A 21595-nucleotide genomic window follows, 5' to 3' on the forward strand; every position below is an offset into this window, starting at 1 on the left:
AAAAATGGAAGGCAGAAAAAATTCTTTGTAACCACCCTTCATGTTTTCCGTAATTTTAAGCAATATTCAAAAATTGGGAGCAGCTATAGATCTAACTAAACATATTGAAATGATATGTAAAAAATTCCTCTGAACTTGTAATATAAAAATTTACATATTTTATTTTCTCTTCTCCCAAAAACATACTTGTGTTGCACTTCGGTAATATATGGTATTTTAAGACAATCAAATGGGAGATTATATAGAATCAATTCTAACATGTCACATGATGTGCATTACAGCATTTATAGTTTTAAGGTATTTTTCTCTTCATAAGCAACTTTTTACCTTTCTAACAAATACCAGACGAGACATTGCTGCAATGTGCCAGTTGGAGTGTAAGCCTATGAGGAACATTGAAAATAGAATAAAAGAATTTTAAAAAATTACTTATTTCCCTTCCACATGCTGTTACAGTGGCTCCTTAAATTGAGCTTTTCAACACTGGTGTCAAATCCATTTGCAGAGTAACCAGGTCCCTTAATGTGTATTATAATGTCATTCCATTGCTCCAAGACCTTCAAGAGGATACTTCCTAATTTTCCTGAAAAACTATCTCCTAAAAATGTGTCCCAGAGACTGAGCTGGTTTGTGGAGAGCAGCTGAAACTAGAAATACTGGTGTGTTATCTGTGATGGACCCAAGAGTCACATTGGGCATATATTGACAGCTTTACTAAAAAATGCATGGCGAGTCATTCTTGAAATAAAGACTGCTGTGGATTAGGAAAAGAGTGTGTACAGTTATATTCATGGCAGGCATAAACATTGTGTCACTCTGTAGATACCAGAATGTGATCAGCTATACTTTTCAGTTCTGGAATTGATCTTAGGTTTTTATTGCAAAATGTTTTAATACTTATTAGCCTACTCTGACATATTTTCAATGTTTACTTAAAATTTCCAGTCATTCTTGAAAACTTGTTTTGGTAATATACACAAAGGGTAGATAATGACGGTTGTCAAAGTAATACATAATGATTACTCCAAGAAACATTTTCTAGCATCCACCTACCTGCAGTCAAAATGAATACAAGCCAGATCCCAATATTTTGACCCAAAAGGTAAAAATGAGTTATAAACAATTATATAGAAAAGCTTACTCTTATTCTCTGTTTACTCTAAATGTGTATGTAGTTTGGTGTTGGGATTTTTTTTCAGATGTATTTCTGTGCTGTGATCCAGCTAGCCCTGAAATGCATGGGTGTCCTTTCACTGACTTTAACTACAGCTAGATCATGCCAGTTTTAAAAGACAAATCTTTTGCATGGTTGTTTTATGAGATGACTTTTACAATGCTGACTTCCTGTATAGAGAAATCTTCCTTAAGTGTAAATTTGAAGATGCAGTACACAAAATTTTCCATAGCAGAAATTTTCCATTCTCTTTTATCTTCATTACTGTACTTCCCTATTAGAAGGGAGGAATGGTTTACAGCCTACTTGCACTGTTTACTTTAGCTTAATCTAAATAGTTGACCCCATTAAATCAATTTCAACTCCTGCCCTTTGCTTTTACTTCAATTTCAAATGCTAGGTTAGAAATGAGCAAAAACTTGAAAGAAATCTATTTAAAAACAAAAAATAAATAAGTTAGACCAGAAATAACCTCTATCTCCAGCAGCACAGATTTACTTGTTTAGTAAGCTACATAATACTGCAAATTGAAAAATAGAGCATGACAGCTTTTGTTAACTCATACTAATTATATGCTATCATACCTAACACCTTAGTCAGATCTTAGGCATCTGAAAGCTACTGATTGACAAGTCTCATTTGAAACTCTAAAAAACTTTTAAAATAAAAAATCACAGTTAGTAGGTTGCAGAATATGCTCTTAGTCACTATCAGTCATGCTCTCCAGTCCCAATGGGAGAATATAGCTCATTGTTAGTTATTTGAAGTGTGATGCTTCACAAAAGCCCTGAGATAAAGACTCATGCTAGATAATGTCTCAACAGCAAGAAACCTTTAGGGTTTAGGCTCCTAGGCTCTTAGAGGGTCCCACATGGAAGCTAATGTTAATAGGCCAACATTGTGGGTAAGGATGGGCTTTCAAGCAGAAATTCTCTTTCCCATTACATGTGAGGTGGAGGAGAAAGTACTTGTGCATGTTCCTCATGGTTTCAGTGATCAGCCACATCCCAACTAGCATTTGTGATAATCTTTATCTACTCAGAGAGAGAGAGTTTAGGTGGATATATTTATAGAGGCTCTTCTCTTTGTGATTTGTAATTTATAGGCTCAGTGCCCAAAGCATTCAACAGCCACTCATAATTACATTTCACATATAAAGCACCTACATTTAAGGGGCATTATCAAAGCTATAAGGTCCAGAGCCAAATACCTAGGCAATGCCCAAATGAAATTTGCCTCTTCAATTTTGTCTCCTTGTATATATGGATTGTAGTAAGGCTTCTAATTGCATGATGATGGCAATTTTTCACTATCCTACCATTTGCTTCATCCATGCATGGAGTGGGCAGCGTTCACTTAATGAGCCAGTATTAAATATTTTGCTTTCTCCTCATTGAATGCATGGCCCCAAGCCATTTAAATCCTGTTCAGAAGATACTTTCCTCATGGGTTTTTTTATTGGTGCTTCACTAAAGTATATGAATACTTTACAATATTAATGGATTTATATGTTCACAAAATTCCTACTGAATGAAAAGTATGTTTCTCCCTGCTCCACAATTAAGAAATTAAGACATAAAGTGATCAAGAGCAAAAAAAGTAGCTGTTAATTTTAAATGCTCAAGATAAGACAACAAGAAACTGAGTTTTAGAATAGTTTGCATCTTGTCAAGAATAATAATCACATCATGTGTTCCACTGATATCTGCAAATATTGGCTTCCACTCATATCTGCAGATGAATCGACCACTTAAATATTTCTGCTCCTCACAGCCTCAAAAACTGCACTCAGGAAAAGAGAGACTGCAGCTATTGAGCTATTTAGAAGTTGAGAAAAGGATTGTTTTAGTGGCGAAACTAGGAACTTGGAACAAGCAATCTGTGGCAGACACAGAGCTATAACCTGTGTCTTTGGGGCACAAAAGACAGCAATCTTTTCTTGGTATCATTCAGTCCAGCCCTTAAATTCTGCAGCATGTAGAATATAAGGCAGTGACCTTACAGCAAACAGCATGTTCTACTACCTGCTATAGATCATATCTTCTATTGAGTGATTTTCTGTCTCTTTTCTAGTATTTTTTTTTCTACCTCCTTCCCCCTTTTCCATTTCTCTGTTCTCCTCCTATTCTCATCTTCATTTATTTCTTCTTACCAGCTCGTCGGGCAACTCTTCTCACTGTGCCCACTCTGGTGACAGCAACTTCTGAGGATGACATAGACCGGAGACCCATCAGAAGGCTCCGGTCTAAGAGTGACACCCCTTACTTGGAAGAAGCTCGGATCTGCTTCAACCTTGATAATGGTAAGACCACACCTTCCCCAAACAGCGTATGAAGGTAATTAAAGACCTCTTTTTGAGATGCAGATGGACCAGATGGTACCTCCTGGTTCACAAGCGATGTGGTGGTTCACCAGACGTCCAAAGATGCCAAGGCTGTCTAACTACAAGCACCTGCATATGTATGAACAGGGATCGTTTTCAAAATTCTCCTGCAAGTGCTAACTAAAACTTTTTTTTCTGCTTTAGCCAGGGTGAGCTAGTGAGATCACACCAAAAGAGAACTGATTTGCAAACAAAATATATCTTATCTATTCCAGGCATCCAGAAACATGAAAGTTTTTGAGAACATTTATGAAGGGATTACAGCTAACAGCAGACTTGAGCTAAACCCAATGTTACAACCATTGAAAAAGATGCAGCACAACCCAAAACCTGAATAGGGCTAATTGGCAAATATGTAACAGAAAGTCCTTGACTCTGCAGGAATGAATAAGAGAGCTGTCCTTCAAAATTCAGACCAACTAATGTTATTATCACTGCCTTCAGAGTTAGTGAGATGCAACATTCTTTCCCTGGTATTTTTTTTTTTTTTCATTGAAGTTGACCAACACAAAAGATTTCGGAAGCTCTGACAGCTTAGTGACTTTAAGCAGAGTGGGTTTTGGTATTTTTTCTAAAAAGCCCTGAATTAAATGACATAAGCTAGTACACTCTTAGGCACATATTTCAACTGTCTAACTCTTACTTTACTTTTAGTACAGTAGTACTTTTTTGCTACACATTTTTTTATTAAAATAGCATTTTTAATTATCTCTATTACACTAACCAACCAAAATTGGAGCCCTAATGTGGCAGGCAGCCTATAAACCACAGGGTAAGGATGTCCACACAAAGAGCTGATTACTAAACAGAGAAACAGAGACTCCACAAAACACCAAGCCCAGTCTGCAGCCGGAGGACGAAGTCTCCGCTTTTTGCAGATGGTCACATTTTTCTCAAAGACCTGCCGAAGCGACTCAGGGAGGCGAGCCCGGGCTTTGAGCGATGGTCAGTTTCAAACGTTGAGTGCAGGCTCCGCAGTCCCCCTGGCATTTTAAACTGTCAAGGTGTGGCACACCGTCCCGCTTCACGCAATGGGTTTGCCCAAGGAACGAGGGCAAGGAGGTGAAGGCATGCACCCTTAGACATCCCGCCAAGTGCCGCTGCAGCTGTGCTGTGAGTTCCGGACGCCCTGGGCTAGGAGGGAGCATTCGGGGCGCCGGGCTTGCTGCGGGCGGCACCTCTGCCGGCCAGGCCCATCGGCACCTCAGCGGGACCTCCCCTGGGGGCGGGAAAGGCGCTCGGCCGGACCCTGCCCTGGCGGGGCCGGCAGCGCCGGGCCCGGGGACACCGCTCCGTCCCCCGCAGCGGAGGCGGGCGGGACTCGGCAGGGGCAGCGGGCAGGGCCGCCGCGGCCGCTCCCGTCCGCAGATCCTTGACGGGTTTTCCCTGTCTCTCCCCCTCCCTCCCTGCGCTCCTTTCTCCCTTTCCCTCTCTCCTTCCCCGTCCTCCCCTCCCCCTCCCGCGCCTCTCTCCCTCCTCCCTTCCCCTCTCTCCCCCTCCGCCCCCTCCTCGCCCGGCCGCCCCGCGCCGCCGCTCGCCCTCGCCAGCTCGCCGGGCCACGCTGCTCACCGTGCCCACATTAATGGCGGCATCTTCCGAGGAGGACATCGACCGCAGACCCATCCGCCGCGTCCGCTCCAAGAGCGACACCCCCTACCTCGCCGAGGCCCGCATCTCCTTAAACCTCGACACAGGTGAGAGGCGGCCCGGCCCGGCGCGACCGGGGGAGGCAGGGAGGGAAGGGGCCGCCCCCGCCCTCCGCCCCTGCCTGCGCCCGCGGGCTCCCCGGGCGCCGCCGCCCGGCCCTGCCCCGGTGCCCGCGCTTCGCACCTCGCCGGCCTGCCCTGGCCCTGGCCCTGGCCCGCAGACCGGCTCCCCCTGCCCCGCGCCTCTCACCTGGGCGAGCCGGGACCGGCTGCCCTGCTCGGTGCAGCCCCTCGAAGCTTCCCCGCTCCCAGAGCGCCGCCCTCTCGCCCTGCACAGCGTCGTGGCGCATCGCCTCAAGGCTTCTGCACTGTCCCTCCTCGCCAGGTGCTGGCATCCCTCCTGGAAATGCTGCCCTTGGTGTTTTGCAAGTCTCTCCCTGGCTCGCTCTTTGCCTTCTTCCCCTGATGGGTTTGTGCCTCAGAAGTGCAAGGAAACTTGCACCTGCGTTGTCCACTTAGTTTCATGAGGTTCCCAGTTGTCTCAGCACTGCCTTTTGGGACTCTTGATGGGTTTACAGCCTGATGGTTTCTATCAACATACCTCCAGCTCCCTGCATTTCACCTCCTCCTGCCTGTTACTGGGATGAACCTCCTGCAGTTCTCTACCTGACCTTTCCTTCCCCTTTCTCCACTACTGTGCCTTCCTCTTTGCCACCTCTTCCTCATGACTCCCTTGAGATTGAAGCTGTCCCCTTCAGTTCATCCTGCACATGATGAAACTATCCTGTTTCTTTCCTACTAGGCCTGTGGTTTTCCCTCCTTACTTGACCTTTCCTTATGAGCTCTATCAACAGCAAACTAACTACACCAGAGGTTAATTGCTCTCAAAAACAAAAGAAAAGAAAGTTCTTTCTGCTGGTTCTCTGCACCAAACCAGATTTCCTGTATTTGGGAAGGAGGACAGCATGAGGGAGGATCTGTAGCCCGCAGAGATGCAGCCTCCCTCATGTCCCAGCAGTAGCACACAAAATGACCCAACTGTGTAACATTCTTTGATGCTGAGCCTGTGAGCTCACTGCCAGCTGTAAAGGGAAAAGAGCTGCCTTGGAGTTGTTGCTTGCCCTGCTGCAGTCTCTCCCATCCCTCCTCCCCCTTTTCAGCTGGCAGAAAGTTGGGAGATGGCAGAGATGCATTTTCTTCTCCATTTGGGGATGGAACAGCTTCCCCTCCCCCCTCCTGTTTTCCCTGCTGCAATTACACCCTTGGTAATGGCTGATGCGCAGTTTGGTTTTACCACTGGCAGAACGGTTGGTTACATTGTATGGCGTGTCATTATTTCTCTCTGATCACAACTTCTCAAAAATTGCCAAACCATGGGTAAGTTGGGTGGCATTCAAGGACACAGGCTGGAAGACCATGCCAAGTGGCAGGTTTAAGCTCTATAAAGAACTGGAAGTCAAAACAGAAAGAGCATCGCTGTGTGTAAGGTGTAAATAAAAAAAGGCTGTGTATGGTTATTTGACTGCTGAAATGACACTGTGCTGACTTGTGTTCTCTCAGGTAATGTTATGACATGTAGTTATAAATAGATAAACCAGCTAAGAGCAAGGCACCTTCAGGTCACCTGGTGCCTCACATCTCTATGCTGAGCTAGACGTGCTGTCTTTGCTACAAGTCCCAGAGGATGTGCAAGTCTCAAGGTACCTCTTTCCTGCAATCCACCAAAGAATTTGGTAATTACACTTAGTTTCTTTCTGTTCTTCCCCTCCCCCTGGCTCTCTATAATTTGGGTCTTGCAAACCTGGGAATGGAATTCCTTAAAAAAGAAATAATTAAAAGAAACAGTACTGGTGTACCAAGAAATATAAATGAAAAATGTTGTAAGTAGTGCAAGTGTGTGTTTTCATTAATCCATCTGGCAGTGAGTAGTAAAAAAAATAAAATTGCTTAGCAACCAGTATTGAGTGAGTGAGCCAAAAAGCAAGTGAAACATGCCGCTGATACCCACTTCATTTCTGAGCTGTTGGGTTTACTCTTCTGTTTGCTCAGAAAGCACAAACCAAGCTGCCTGGGTATGAGAACTCTGTAGTCTGAGGGAAAAGCCACTAGAAAATGTGCTTGGCCACTTTTGCTCATACTTGATAATGTCGCGCAGCTCAGGCTTTCCTTTTGCCACTTACTGTTTGTGAGGTGCAGTGTTCTTGCCGTCATTTTTTTGGCTCTGTGTGTGGGGACGGGGGCGAGAACGCGCAGTTTCTAGGCCAGCCGGGTTTCCATGTGCAGTCCCGTTGCTGGTGTCTCTGCCGCCGTGCCACAGAGGTGCCGGGTCGCCCTTGGTGTCCCAGTGCCCTGCGGGCGGAGGGGCCCGACCTCCTGCCCGGGAGCCCAGGGCGCTGTCCGCCGCCCCCGGTGCTGAAGCTGCTGGAGGGCGCCTGTCCCGCCTTGCCTTGTTCTCCCTGTCTGTCCGCGGGCTGGCAGGGCCTGTGTGTGCACAGGGGTGTGTGTATCTCTTTGCCTGTGCAGGGGGAAGGTGGTAGGAAGGAAGTAAAGCTGTTTCTTCAACCCACGGATGCAGTTGAAGCTAAAGCGATGCAGCTAAAGTGATGCTCGGGGCTCAAGAAGGAACCTCTTCCTTGTGTGCTTATTGCTTGCTTTCCATTTAGTGCATTCTATATCTGCATTTGTTGCTCAACCACTGCTTACAGAGCTATTTTTCCTACAGCTGTTACGAGTCAAGCTGCATTCCCAGTCATTGTCTTCTGTCAGGACATGGTCAAAGTTTGGCTGCAGCATGCAAGATCTGCTTTGCAGTATTGGAACTACAAATACACTTTTATTAAAGAACCATAACCAGATACAGTGAATACTGCTCTTCTCCACCCTTAATTGCAACCTTTAGTTAAGAACTATCAGGTTTTTATCTACTTCAGCTGTGAGTTATAATTATACCATTACTGCTGTTATCTGTATTGTTGAACAACTGAGATTGCAAACACAGAGTCAATTATACAGTTTGGTTGTAGCATGTATTTGGTCTGGGTCTTTAAAAAACACAATTTGCAAGTGATTAACAGTGCAGCTTCTATCTCCCCTTGTCTTGATTATATTAACAGCTCTGCTTTGTTTGATTTTCCAAAACATACCAGTTTATTATGTTTGCTTCTAAATATTGATCAGTTAACTCACAATTATTACCTAGCATGAGTTGACAAATGCTGTTTGATTAGTTGTGCCTGGTATGGTTTTTTGTCTGGTGTTCCCAAACTGATTAAAATACCCCCTTGTTTTCCAAACCCAGGGTTATTCTCTCTATTATTATACATATGCAAATCCTATTAATCTGAGTTATGTGCTCATATCAAGAGGATAATACTTCCCAAAGGATTAAAATTACCTCTTCTGCCAAAATTAATGTAGCTACATAATATTGTAAAGCTATAGGCAGCTATAAATTCTTTTTCCATATTTGATACTAAATTAGTTCCATACAGAAATTAATTTTTAATTTTCTGAACAACTTCCTCCAGTGCAACACTAGAGGAATATAGAATGTGCTCTCACTTATGGGTGGTGGTCTTTTGTTTTCTTTATTATGATTGGAAATCTGGCATTTCTCCATCTCTTAACATCCATCTTTGGCTTTTCATATACATCTTCTTAAAAGCAGTTTTCAAATTGTCTTTTTTGACTTTCTGATTCAGGCATCTAAAGGCTAATCCCAAATTACTTCTGAAAACTTGTTCATCTGTGACAGTTGCCCAATAGCATAATCATTTTCCTGGTCCTGTGCCAGCTGATAAGGTCAAGTGGTTTTTATCAGTTTTCACCTATTACAGGTTTTGGCTGATTTCTGTTCTTCCTGTTACAAAATACTGTGCTTTTAAATAGCAGTGCATGGTAGGTAGGTTTCAAGCCTGATAAATTGGCAGAGGTGATGACTGATAAGGAAATAGACTGCTTTAAAGTCACTAAATGATCCAAGATGTATGAGCTTTTCTCCTCCTTCCCCCTTCACGAAACTGCTTGGGGAATCCCTGTCAGAATTTTATTGATGTTTGTTAGGGCAGGGGGGGGACTACTGCACTGAGTTGATATGGTCAGGTTCTTTTCGCCTTTCAAGTGTTAGACATTATTGAAGCTATTTCTATATACAGGTACTCTTACTCCTCCCTAGCCAAAAAAGAGTAAGCTTTGCACTGCAATCCTCTGCAAAGCTGATTCTAACAGCCTGACTTCTTGTTAAGTAGTGCAAGAAGCTGTCTTTGTCTCAGCTCCTCAGTCATTTGGGGAAGTCACCAAATGTCAGCTTTTGTTTGATCAAGGCTGATTGTTTACTTATTTAACCTGGGAATGGAGACTCAGGGAGAAAGCAAGCCAATGCCTTGGAGAAGGTGTAAGGCCAGAATAACTAAAGTAGCTGTACTAGGGGTCAGCAAAGAGGGGATGTTCCTTCAGAAAGAATTAGCTTCCATGCTGTGAAATGGGGAGAGGGGAGATTTTGAATGTGAGTATATTCCTCCCACCCTGACTTCAAAGCGTGTACCAGCGGTGCAACCAAACAGAAGCCAGAGGAGCAGCAGGAGTGCAGGAGCTGGCCTCTGAAGAGAGAGAAGGGAAGGGGGAAAGAGGTAGGACAGACAGAACTCGATAGAGATGGTGCAGCCTGTGCAAGCTATGGAGCCCAGCTGGCTCGCTCAGCCCTGGAGTGTAGCGCAGATTTTTAGTGCACTGAAGTCACTCAGTAATCTCACTGAAGTAGCTGGATCCTCAAGTGATTTAAGTCATTTGTTGACTTCAGCCAGGGATCTGAGCCAGGCTTTAGAAATATACATCTCTGCTCCCCTTCAATGATGAAAGATCTGTTTTATCTCTTTGTGGTGTGGAGCCACATGTTGTCTTGGATTGTGTTCTAGGAAAGCAAAGCTGAGAGGGAAAGGACTTAGTGGTTGTGCATAATTTTGCTATGGGTATGGAAGAAGGGTCCTTGTGTCTAGAAAGGCAAGTGAACATGGTACCATTTACTGTTCTTAAGCAGTGATGAATAAATCACACTGGGGAGAGGAAAAAAATCTACGTCAGCCTGTGTTAGTGCTGCTGCAAGCAGAATTAATTCACAGGGTGTAAAAGAGGGAGGAGGATCCTGGCAGAAACTGCTGAATGGCTGAGACAAATGTTCACAAGCTGGGAAATGTTCATGGTCGGCTGTTTCTGTCATGCAGAGCTGGTGGGGCAAAGCCAGGACACAAAGGGTGACTGTTAGTTTTAGATGTGGGAATTTATTCAGTCTGGACCTGGCACAAATTTGAAATCAAAAGTGTCTTCCATTTTCAGTGTCCTGGCACCTTCCACACTCTGTTTCGGCCCTAGAGTTTCTTACAGCCTTCATGGCAGGCTGCCTCACTGTTCCTGTTTATGCTGCTGTTTTCACCGCATTATATAGCTTTAGAGCTATGCAGGGATCAAAATGATGTATGATTTTGCTTTCTAATGGAAAGATAATGTTATTTGTATATTAGCCTCATATATGTTGATTTGTCTGGAAGGATATGATACATTTTGCTGCAGTGAACAAGGAGGAGCTTGTGAACTTAATTTTGTTACTTTGTAAAATAAGAGAGAATATTTATATAGCTCACTGAGGTGGGGAAATTGTAAATAGGTGAAAATAAAGTGAAATTACTTGACTGGATTTTCTGCAGGAAATCTCCATACCATTAATTTTTAATTTTCTGTAAATCCCATCATTTTATTTTAAAGTCTGTTTTGAAGTTTCTGAGTTTGCCCCTAGTCATCCTTACAAATGATTTAACACAGTTAATCATCTCTGCAGTCATTTGAAATGCTATCACATTTGGAGTTGAGTTGTTTCTTCCCTGTTTATTCAGTATATGTTTGAATATATTTGTAACAAAATACTCTGCATGGTTTCATGATATATTAATAAATGCTCCGTAAAATTATATTCAAATTTCAACAACTTTGGATTTATGGGCCTCACAGATTAGAAACAATGTGGAAAGGTTAATGGGAAGAACATAATAGTGTTTTAAAAAAATATTTTGAAATTATGGTGGCTTTACGATTTCTGATAGAAAAGATTGGTCTCAGCAGAACAGGGGAGAGAGAAATAGGCAGTAGTAGGCTTTCTAATATGTGTGGGAGGTTTTATTTCTTTTTGGAGAAAGATTAGTAAAAATGCATGCCTGGAAAATTTCCACTTTTTGCTCTGCTCTAATCACTCCCTCAGATTATTGTCATGGAGATCCTGTTGTACTTAGGAACCCAAATCACAGGTTTTGGCAAAGCATTTCTTAATACCTTTATAAGGGGGCCTGGAGAACTGGCCTCCTTTGCCATCAGGTGTTGCCTTAAAAAACCTTGTGCCTGCGCTTTAACTGACTGATGACTGATAGTCTTAATGCTGCTTAATTTGGACTATAGCTGGAGATCAGATGTGTGCCTGTCATTCATTTCCTGGCTGATTTGTAGCCCTGGGAGCATGAGTACACATACCAGGAAGAATGAACATCCAAGCTGAAAGCCACCCTTCATGTGGTACGGATAGGTCATTTGAGATAACCTGCCCTTCCTAAGGGCTAAGTGCAGTGGCTGAAAGCACCTCAACAGGCAGTTTAGAGGGGAAGAGGTCTTATCAGCAACTGAGGTTTTAACTCTTGTACTTGACTTTGGAGACTTAAGACAGTGACCTTCACTGTGTGCCAGATAGAAATAAGTTTACGTGTTCACCAAGTCTTGTTAAAGGGGAGAGATGTCCCTGCTTCACCAACTGTCATCTAATAGGAATTTTTGATGCAGACTTGAATGAACAAATATGACTGAGGGCAGTTTGAAGGGAAGAGTGAAATTAGTCAAATTGATGGAACTGGCAAGAGTAAAATGATAGAAGATCCATTTCTCTGAGTGCTGGAGATGTTCTCATGATGTTCTTGTGGCACTGCACATCTGCATCACCTTTCTGTGTCAGGGGACAGCTGATACACATGCAGTCAATGGCATCAACATTGCTGTGAAACAGCTGTTGGAGATGGAAGGAAGGAAGGAAGGAAGGAAGGTATGTGCTTGCTTTGGGATCAGAATATGCAGAGCTGATGCCTTGTAAAACTCTCTTCAGTGTGTGACTTTAAGGCTGCTGTAGTGCTTTGTTATTAATCTGGTCCTTTAAGAAAACTGATGCTGCAGAATTTGCCTGGATAAGAAGTTATCTGTATCTTTGTATTTTGCTTGATGAGCTTTTTGGGTTAACACATATTCCTATAAGCTGGGATGATGCAAAATAGTTTAATTTTTTTGTTTCTTCAGGAACCATAATTTTCTTCTTGGAACTAGGTCTTTAAGGAAACTGCATTTTTCCAAAACTTCAAAACTGACAGGAGATGGAAGGAAGGAAGGAAGGTATGTGCTTGCTTTGGGATCAGAATATGCATAGCTGATGCCTTGTAAAACTCTCTTCAGTGTGTGACTTTAAGGCTGCTGTAGTGCTTTGTTATTAATCTGGTCCTTTAAGAAAACTGATGCTGCAGAATTTGCCTGGATAAGAAGTTATCTGTATCTTTGTATTTTGCTTGATGAGCTTTTTGGGTTAACACATATTCCTATAAGCTGGGATGATGCAAAATAGTTTAATTTTTTTGTTTCTTCAGGAACCATAATTTTCTTCTTGGAACTAGGTCTTTAAGGAAACTGCATTTTTCCAAAACTTCAAAACTGACAGCCCAGTTCAGAATTATTAGCTGTAAAATCTAGTAAAAAGAAAAGGCCTAATCCTCAGTAACAGGTATAATTAGCTTTAATACTTAATTACTCTGAGTCAACTAATTGGTTTCATTGGGACTACTCAGAGTAATTCTCAGACCTAGGCACATAAGTGTCTTCAGAATCAATCTTAAAGTTGTAAGTTTTTGCAGGGTGACAAAAGTCATTAGTCCAGAAAGAATGTCTTGGGCTGTCTGTTTTCAAATATAAAATGTCAATGTTAATGAAATATTGTGTTATTAAAAGTTACTTCATGTGCTTCTGCTTTAGACCATAGAGTCAGTGTGAAATGTTATATTTCCATAGTGAAATAAAACTTGGCTGCCTTCATGCTTTCTTGGTGATGAATATTCGTGACAATGTATCTCTTGTGGATAAGGTGCAAAAAATGTCACTTTTAACATTTTAATCCTATTAATGTGATGCATTTTACATAGTAATAAAACTTCTTGATGTAGTCCACTAAAATTTTTTCTCCATTCAGAATACTATTAGGGTAAAATTATTTATAATCATGCAATAACCATTTTTAATCATGCAATTCTGTTGCCTTCATTTATAATGCATTGGTGGTCTTATTTGATATTGATATGCTGAAGCCATAGCTGGACCCTCAGTATATGGTCACCATCCCTAGGTTTCATTGTAGAAACAATGTTTCTGGATATTTAAAAGAAGATAATTATTGCCTTTACTGCAAACTCTGTAATAATTTTCTTATCTTGACATTCCAGTTCAGTGTATAAGAATGTGAAGATGATGTCCAAACAAGAATTTAATGAGTAGCAAATTTGGCAAGAAAACAGGGAGGCAGAGTTGAAAAATTAAGTGCTCATGTTTCTTCTGCATTCCAGATTCACTGTGGTTTCATTCTGCTTATGAAGTACATAAGACTGGGGAAGCATGTGACAAGAGTTTGCATATACTTGTGTTTTCATATACTGTATGAGCACATGCCATTTCAACTGTGATTGATATGAACTGCAGTGCATATTTTGGTTAATCAGAACATTCTTGCTATGCATAATTTATGTTGCAATATCATTTTTACGGTTAGTGGATACAGTACTTGGACAGACAGACATCTGGTTAATAGTTTATAAGCAAATTAAATACTTGATGTATTATTAAAATGAAAGAGAAATTTCATCAGGGCTAAATGTAATTCTATGCTAGAGTGTTGGAAAGTTGTTTAAATCCTGACTCAAACTTGATACCCCAAATTTGGGAGGACCTTTTTTGATGTGGCACTTGTCTACCTACCAGTGTGTGCTTATTTCTGTTCTATGGGTAAAAGGACGAGAAGTCTACTGACAGATTTGAGTACTGACTGGCATGCATGTCCTTTGGAAGAATGTTCCTATATTCCCTCAGTCAGTCAAGTGTTGCAAGGGTGTTAAGCCATCAGAAACAGCGTTAAAAGACTCCCTTTAATCTAGTCCCATTTTGCTACAGCTTTGCACTAAGCAATAGGAATCTCTCTCAGAACAGAAAATATCCCCCCAGTTAAGAAGAAATGGGAAATTATTAGTCATATTGCAATATTCCTTGAGAAAGAGATTACTCCCATCTGACATCTGTAATGGACCTTTGTTTTCCTTGCTGAGATCACTGGTAGTGCAGTTTTCGTACATCATTTTTTTCTTCTGTATTCTTTGTTTTCGTGCACTAGAGAAGTGCTAGAAACAAATGTGGAGACCTTGACAAGGCTGTGATCGATGCATGAGGCATCTGTAAGGTTTGGAGGAGAATGGCTCTTCCCCATGCCCAGGCTCAGTTGCAAGAGCACATGGGTGTGAAGGTCATGTTGTGCAGTGTGCTGGTGAAGAGGTCTGTAGCTGACTGTCTCATGTGAGCTCTCAGCTCCTGGATTCTGTGGGGTTGTGTTGTTGCTGGCATCTCTCTTTTCCTGTTGCCTTTTCCATTCTCTGGTGTTTATCAGGGCTATATATGTGGGTAGCAGCAATATGTTGGCCTGCAGCTTCTTGAGGGCTGTGCCTGCTGTCTTGGCAGAGATGCCATACCAGCATTTGGTAAGTTGGGAACTATGACTTTAAAAGGTCACCGTGCATCCTTAGGAGCTCTGATAAAGAGCTGTTAATCTACATGGTGCTTCCACGAACCCAGTTAAGGCAATCGTTCCCCAGAGCAATGATCACTTCTGCTCTCTGCATAGAGACTGCTCTTCTGGTTGTGGACAGAGGTGGAGAGTTAGGAATAAAATGCATCAAGCTGCTAATGAGTAGTCATTGTTTATATTTAAAGCAGTTTAGCATGTTCATCCATTCATGAAAAATTTAATTTTGTCTTAACACTTTCTTTGTTCATCATCTTTTATTACTTACACTACACATCAAGGCTCTTTTTAGGTGTGCTGAATGTTTTTTCAAAAATCATTAAAAGATTTTTTCAAAAATTACTTTTTTCAATATTATTTTTTTCACAATGACTTACTAGGTTGAAATAGCAAATTAAAAAAATTAAAAGTAAATGATCATTTTAATTTTCTCTGTGTGGAAGAACAGCAAAATCTTTCAAAGCTAACAATAAAAAATTAGCTGGGGCTAACTAATTACCTGTAAAATGATAGCCTATAATTATGAGGCAAGAAGAAATCAATATAAAGCTCGATTTGTAATTTAGTCTTATCTCAAGGCTCAGAAGAACAAACCATTCTGTGAGATAAATTTTATAAGATTGTTTCAAATAATATTTTTTGAGCTAATTAGTTGATAAATTTTATTTACTTTTTAAAGAAAACAAGATAGGCATTGCTGAATAACCTTGGGGTTTGACCTTGCAAGCTTTCCCCTCTGGAAGCAGTTGGTCTAACAGCTTTGTCAATATTAAAGGAGACTCAAGGGGAGAGTGGTAAAAATATTTGGTTGAGAAATACTATTACACAGATGGAATACAGCTTTTTGTTAACATGATTCATGACATAATAGTAGGAAACCAGGGGAAAGAATCACCAAGACACGTGTTGTCATTAAAACATGTCAAGGCTTACTAAACTTAAACTGCTCGCAGTTAGTGCTGCCCTAGGCAGCAGAAACATGATGTTAGCAGGTACCCACCCAACTGGCTGTACATATACCTAGAGGTGTGTGTCAGCAGCCCGAGGAGCATGCAGGGACCATCTGTTAGCCAGCAGGAGTCTAAAAGGCTTAAAGTGGGCAGCAGAGGGATCGCTCTAGAAGTTGTGCAACTTACTCTCTCAATTACGCAAGTCAGTGGCAAGTAGACAGGTCCCAAGCAGTGATAGGTGTTCCTTCCTGCATTGTAGCTGTTTCAGAAGATGTTTCTTCCATGGCTTTTGGCACAGCTTACTGACATTTGTACCCAGTTGTGATTTTTAAAAGCACCTAGTGTTGAGAGGGAGCAAAATGCAGGGCCTGCTTCTTAATCATTTTGAAGATACATTCTGCTTTTAAATCTCATTCTTCCCTCTGTTGCTAAAGTAAAACATGGTATCAGCTATAGATCAGTGTGTTTGATAAGGCAGCACTTCACTTCCATTACCACTCCCAGCAGAAAGAAAAAGATTGTTATTGGCAAGAGGTAGAGTGATATACTGAGGAAGTGAATGTGGTGACAGTATTAGCCATACATAAAATCCAGACCTGTTTTAGCAGAACATCCTCCAAAACATCTGACTCCCATGCAACTTTCTGTTCCTGTGTTAGTAAACATTTGGTCCTGTTGGTTCTCTTACGTGGGACTATGACATTATGTGTGTGTGTGCAAGTGAGCTTTAGTGTACTGCAGGTCACTCGTGTTTGGCCAGTTTTCCTTGTTGAATGGTACGTTGTGGGTGGTTTGCCTGTGGGAACTGGCTGTTTTACCCCTTTTAGGATTTTACACTGAATTTAAGGCAGAATTTGAAAGTGGATTAATCAAGGAAGTATAGGTTGGATCTTGAAGAAGGTGTTCTCAGTAGTTTAGACTAACTTTCATGTTTTGGTTTAGCTGGTTTGCTGTCTTAGAAAAAGATCCAAGGCTGTATATAAAGGTTCATCTATTTGTTTTATTAGGTGGGAGGGGGGTCATGCTAAAGGGCCTGCTGCTCACAGGATGGCCCTTTAGCATGACCCCATCATTCAGTGAATACAAGAACATATCTGTTGTCTTTCCCCTGTATTCAAATGTGCCTGAAGACTCCAGGATAAGTAAGTTCCAACCTCCATGTACTTTCTGTGGGGAGGAAACTCAGAAGACCTAGAAAGGATGTAGAAGGAAAGGATTAGGATGGTGAAGAGGACCTGTATTGTGTCTTTCTTCAGTCACAGGGGCTTTAATAAGTAAACTTAATAATTTTATTTGATAATGATTTTTCCTTTCCAAATTTTGATTGAAACATTTTCTGGGAAAAACAGGTATTTACAGTGTAAGGGGGAGAATGGCCAAAGTGGTTTCAACCATTCAGATACACTTTTTTCTCTGTAAAGGATTTTGGACTGAAGAAAGATGTTCCTCTGTGCTAGAATCCAGTGTGCTGTTTTTTGGTTTTTCTGCCTAAAGGACTGTATTTTTTAAATGTAATATCTCACATTGCTTCCCATAGGACATTATCAAACCAGTTTCTATAAATCTCTGTGCACAGAGTGTTTTATGTGAGACAAAGATATTTTTTCTTCAGATATTTTTTGCACCTTGCTGTCCAGCTGCATGGGTGTTTATATATATCCTTGGAAGTTTTTATTCTCATCTGCGAATGAAAACCTTGAGTGCTAATCTCTTTCTTCTGACAAAATCCTCTGATGCTTTTCCCTTAGGAATCCCCTTCCTTAATTCTGTGCCATTCTGTGTGGTAAGGGGGGGTGCTGTCTCTGAAGGGCTTATCCTCCCTCCTGAAGTCTGCGTCACAGTCATCTTTCTTTTGAGATTGGAGAGCTAACACGTTTGTAACAGTTTCTCTGTATTGGTATTCATACTGGATAGAGAAGTGACTACAAAATCCAGTAAAGGTTCCTTTTCAACCTTTTGTGTACTGGCTCAACAATACCCTGAAACTACGTTGGCCTCAGAGCAAAGGATGACGCATATATTTTGTGCACAGAAGTTTCTTATGTCATTGCCATATCAAGTTGCTGTACTTACATGATTTATCCTGTGAGGATTTGTGTTGTGTTTGCTATTACATGCATCATGCCTTAGAAGCCTGTCCTGGCATCTTCAAAACTAAGTAAAAATTATGTATTTGAAAATTTTTTCATGTTTCTTTCTCCTCTCTCTCCCCTCAGGAAAATAATAGAAAATATGAGCAGGTAAGTTTCCTTTTAAAGAAGTTTTTGGGTAGTTCACAGTGGCTTGAAAACAAATTAAAAGTATTCAGATAAGTATGTCTGACTGTCTTCCTGTCCTTTTAAATAATGTGTCTCTCCTACAGCCCTCTTATATAATAAGATTTTAAGTCCCAGATGGGTAGGGAATAGTTATCTGCAGCTCTGCTTACTTTTTACACTCTATCAGAATGAGTCTCCCAAAACAATCCTTAAATGGTTGCAGGGTAATTAAGGTTCATTGGTACAATAGTAACTAGATTTTATATTTAATTAGTCTCTCTGTAAAGTAGAGTTGCTGCATCATATTTGAAATACTCTTTGATGATATTAATGAAATGTCTTACAGGAACTTTAGCTTGATGATCAGTGCAGTTAGTATTTAAATTTTCTGCAAAATGAGCTTCTATTGCACAGATGATATAGCTTCTGATAGATCAACATTACAGCATCCTTGTTCAAATAGATACATACTCTATTACAGTTCTCTAGCCATGGGAAAGAACTGCTGCCTCACAAATGGCTTACTGTGACTCTGGAAAGACCCATTTCAGGAAAACACTGATGCATCAAGATTTGTCATTAATAAACATTAGCAGTATGTTCTGAATCCTTCTCTAAATTGCAGAGGAAAATCTGCTCTCTGGAGACCAACATAGAATGATAGAATTGTTTTGGTTGGAAGGGACCTTTAAATATCAATTAGTCTAACCCCTCTGCAAGGAACAGGGAAATCTTAAACTAGATCAGGTTGCTCAGAGTCCCTTGCAGTCTTACCTTGAATGTTTTGAGGGACAGGGCATCCATCTACCACCCCTCTGGTCAACCTGTTCCAGTGTTTCCCCATCCTTATTGTAAAGAATTTCTTCCTTTTATCTAGTCTAAATCAACCCTCTTGTAGTATAAAACAATTTATTCTTGTCCTACCACAACAGGCGCTGCTAAAAAGTCTGTCCCTACCTTTCTTGTAAGCCCTCTTTCAGTACCAAAAGGCTACCACTAGATCTCTCCATACCCTTCTTTTCTCCAGGCTGAACAACCCCATCTCTGTCTGCCTTTCCTCATGGGAGAGGTGTTCCATCCCTCTGACCAATTTTGTGGGCCACCTCTGGACACACTCCAAAAGGTCTGTGTTTTTCGTGTACTGAGGACCGCAGAGCTGGATGCAGTATTCCAGATGGGGTCTTGTGAGAGTGGAGTAGAGACCCTCTCTACTGGGAGAATCACTTTCCTTGACCTGCTGGCCACGCTGCTTTGATGCAGCTCAGGTTGTGGTTAGCTTTCTCAGCTGCAAGTGCACATCGCTGGGTCATGCATAGCTTTTCACCCACCTGTACCCCCAAGCCCTCCTCCCTGCATCCCCCAGCCTGTATTGATATTTGGGGTTGCCTTGACCCAGGTGCAGCGCTTTTCACTGGGCCTTGTTGGACCTTGTGAGGTTCCCATGGATCCACTTTACAAGCTTGTCCAGGTGGCTAATAATTTCAGCACCTTCTTGCTTTGTCTGTATGCTTCAGAAAACAGTAAACCAGCATCAGTCTCAGTAAAAGTGTTGGCAGGATGTGGAGTAGATGAAGTTCTTCTCATACCTTGCTGTTAGGACTTTTGTGTTGCTGTGGGAGGCACAGACCCTGAGTTGCTGGAACACCTCTTCAGAACTGTTTGTGATTCTACAAAGTATCATGTTTAGAGCCATGCTGTGTCCATGCACAGAAGCCTGTAGGGATCAGACATGGAAGAGAAAGGGGAGGACTTCATCCCATCAGCTCAAATAGTGCTTCCTGCTCTTACTCATAAATATTCTTCTGAACCTCCTGCTTTCCCTGCTTGCACAATTAGTTACAGGTGAGTCAAATTTGATTTACTAAACCAGCTTCTTGGAAACCAGGGTCACAGATGTGTGTGTTGGATGTGCACACTAATATTTGGCTGGGTTGTACCAGTTTTAGGAGTGCAGGAGTGTTCCCCAGGTCCCTCATCATGTAAAGTCACTGATTTTGCCTGGTGTCTTCCACCTCCCTTGGGCTGCTGGCCCACACAGGCTCGTAACAGCTCTTAAGTTAGAGAGACTTGTGCTGGGCTGCTTGTGATTTCTGCCCATACACAGTGTCTCTATGGTCATGAAAGCCAAATCTGCCAAATATTTGCCAGATCTTTCCAGATATGAAGCAATCCAGTCAGAGCAGTAGTATAAGCCTGTCCCTGGATATCTGTAAGTCTGTGTACTCTTATTTGCATTCAGAGAGCATATCCACAGAACATGCATGGCCCATCTGGCACATCCTAGAAATCTGTGTATTTCTAGCTAAGAAAAACTATATCCCAAGGAAAGTGACGCATCCCACATTACTATTGTGCTTGGGATAGTCTCTAGGAAGTAATTTGCAGCCGACCTCATGGTGCATGCACTGGAAGGAGAATTTTCTGGCCTGAGAAGGGTGCTGATTTGCTATGTACTTCATTGTGTTATCACACTAGTGCACCAGCAAGGTGAAAAAAAATCACTTTTTGGTGTTTCTCATCTTAGAAGTGCTAGCTAATAATAATTTACTATATTGAAATATTAATTGATGCTGCAGTGTTAGATGGATCCTCTGTTGATACTGACGAACGATGCACTGAATGAGTTCTGAGATATTGTTCTTAAACCTTGAGCTCTTGTTTTTCTGTAGTGTCAGTGTTTTAGGGACAGACAATTCAGTGTTACTGTTGCAATTCTTAATTGTTGTAGAAAATATTGGTTATACACATTGGAAGGTCAGCAAAATGGTACAACAGTATAATCTCTGTGAGTCATTGAAATAGTTCCTTGTGGTCTTTTTTTGGAGTTCAGGATGATTACTTCATTGCTGATTGACATCTTTAAAACACTGGGTCTTTTGAATTTGTGGAGAGGAGCAAAAGAAATGGATGTAACAGCTAGTGGTGATTCTGTTTCATTGGGCAAATCAAGAGCCTGGATGCTTAAACTTGTGTAGCAGTGAGAACTGGGTTTGGATTCTCCTAGATCAGGCTTACCAGTGAGTGGTGGTAGTGATGGATTCAGTTTTCACTGCTTCTGTATTTTTTAGAAAAATGTGGCCCACATGATGCCAAAAAATCCAAAACCTCCTAGCAAGAAGCTTATTTGAAATACCTGCAAAGGTGATTTTTTCTCCTGATAGGTGGTTGGTTGCTTCAATTTGGACTTGGTACACAATACTTAAAAACTCCATTGTAGCCTTAATGTAGCAGAGAGCTTACTTTGATGTATGGTGGCTTTTCAAAATCTTATGAAAGAGCCTATCCTGCTCCCTAATTTAACACTGTTCTTCACTGGGTGGCCTGCGTGTAGTTT

At 41.6% G+C, this 21595-nt stretch overlaps 1 protein-coding gene and 1 long non-coding RNA gene across 8 annotated transcripts in view; one reads left to right on the forward strand and one right to left on the reverse strand.

Annotated features, from left to right (window-relative positions):
* The window catches only part of LOC120503559, a 48795-nt gene extending 43585 nt beyond the window's left edge, over window positions 1–5210 (reverse strand). The window contains exon 1 of the long non-coding RNA XR_005627781.1: window positions 5127–5210. This is a non-coding gene — a long non-coding RNA (uncharacterized LOC120503559). The remainder of the gene's footprint in view (window positions 1–5126) is intronic.
* PHACTR1 (phosphatase and actin regulator 1) overlaps window positions 1–21595 on the forward strand; it is a 302048-nt gene that overhangs the window by 10182 nt on the left and 270271 nt on the right. For all 7 annotated transcript variants that reach the window (XM_039712149.1, XM_039712146.1, XM_039712154.1 and 4 more), the window contains 2 exons: window positions 3330–3476; window positions 5105–5251. In XM_039712149.1, coding sequence (XP_039568083.1) covers window positions 3330–3476; window positions 5105–5251 — 294 coding nt within the window. The remainder of the gene's footprint in view (window positions 1–3329; window positions 3477–5104; window positions 5252–21595) is intronic.

The sequence above is a fragment of the Passer montanus genome, unplaced genomic scaffold, assembly GCF_014805655.1.
Source record: "Passer montanus isolate IOZ18808 unplaced genomic scaffold, ASM1480565v1 scaffold26, whole genome shotgun sequence".
NCBI classification, from domain to species: domain Eukaryota; kingdom Metazoa; phylum Chordata; class Aves; order Passeriformes; family Passeridae; genus Passer; species Passer montanus.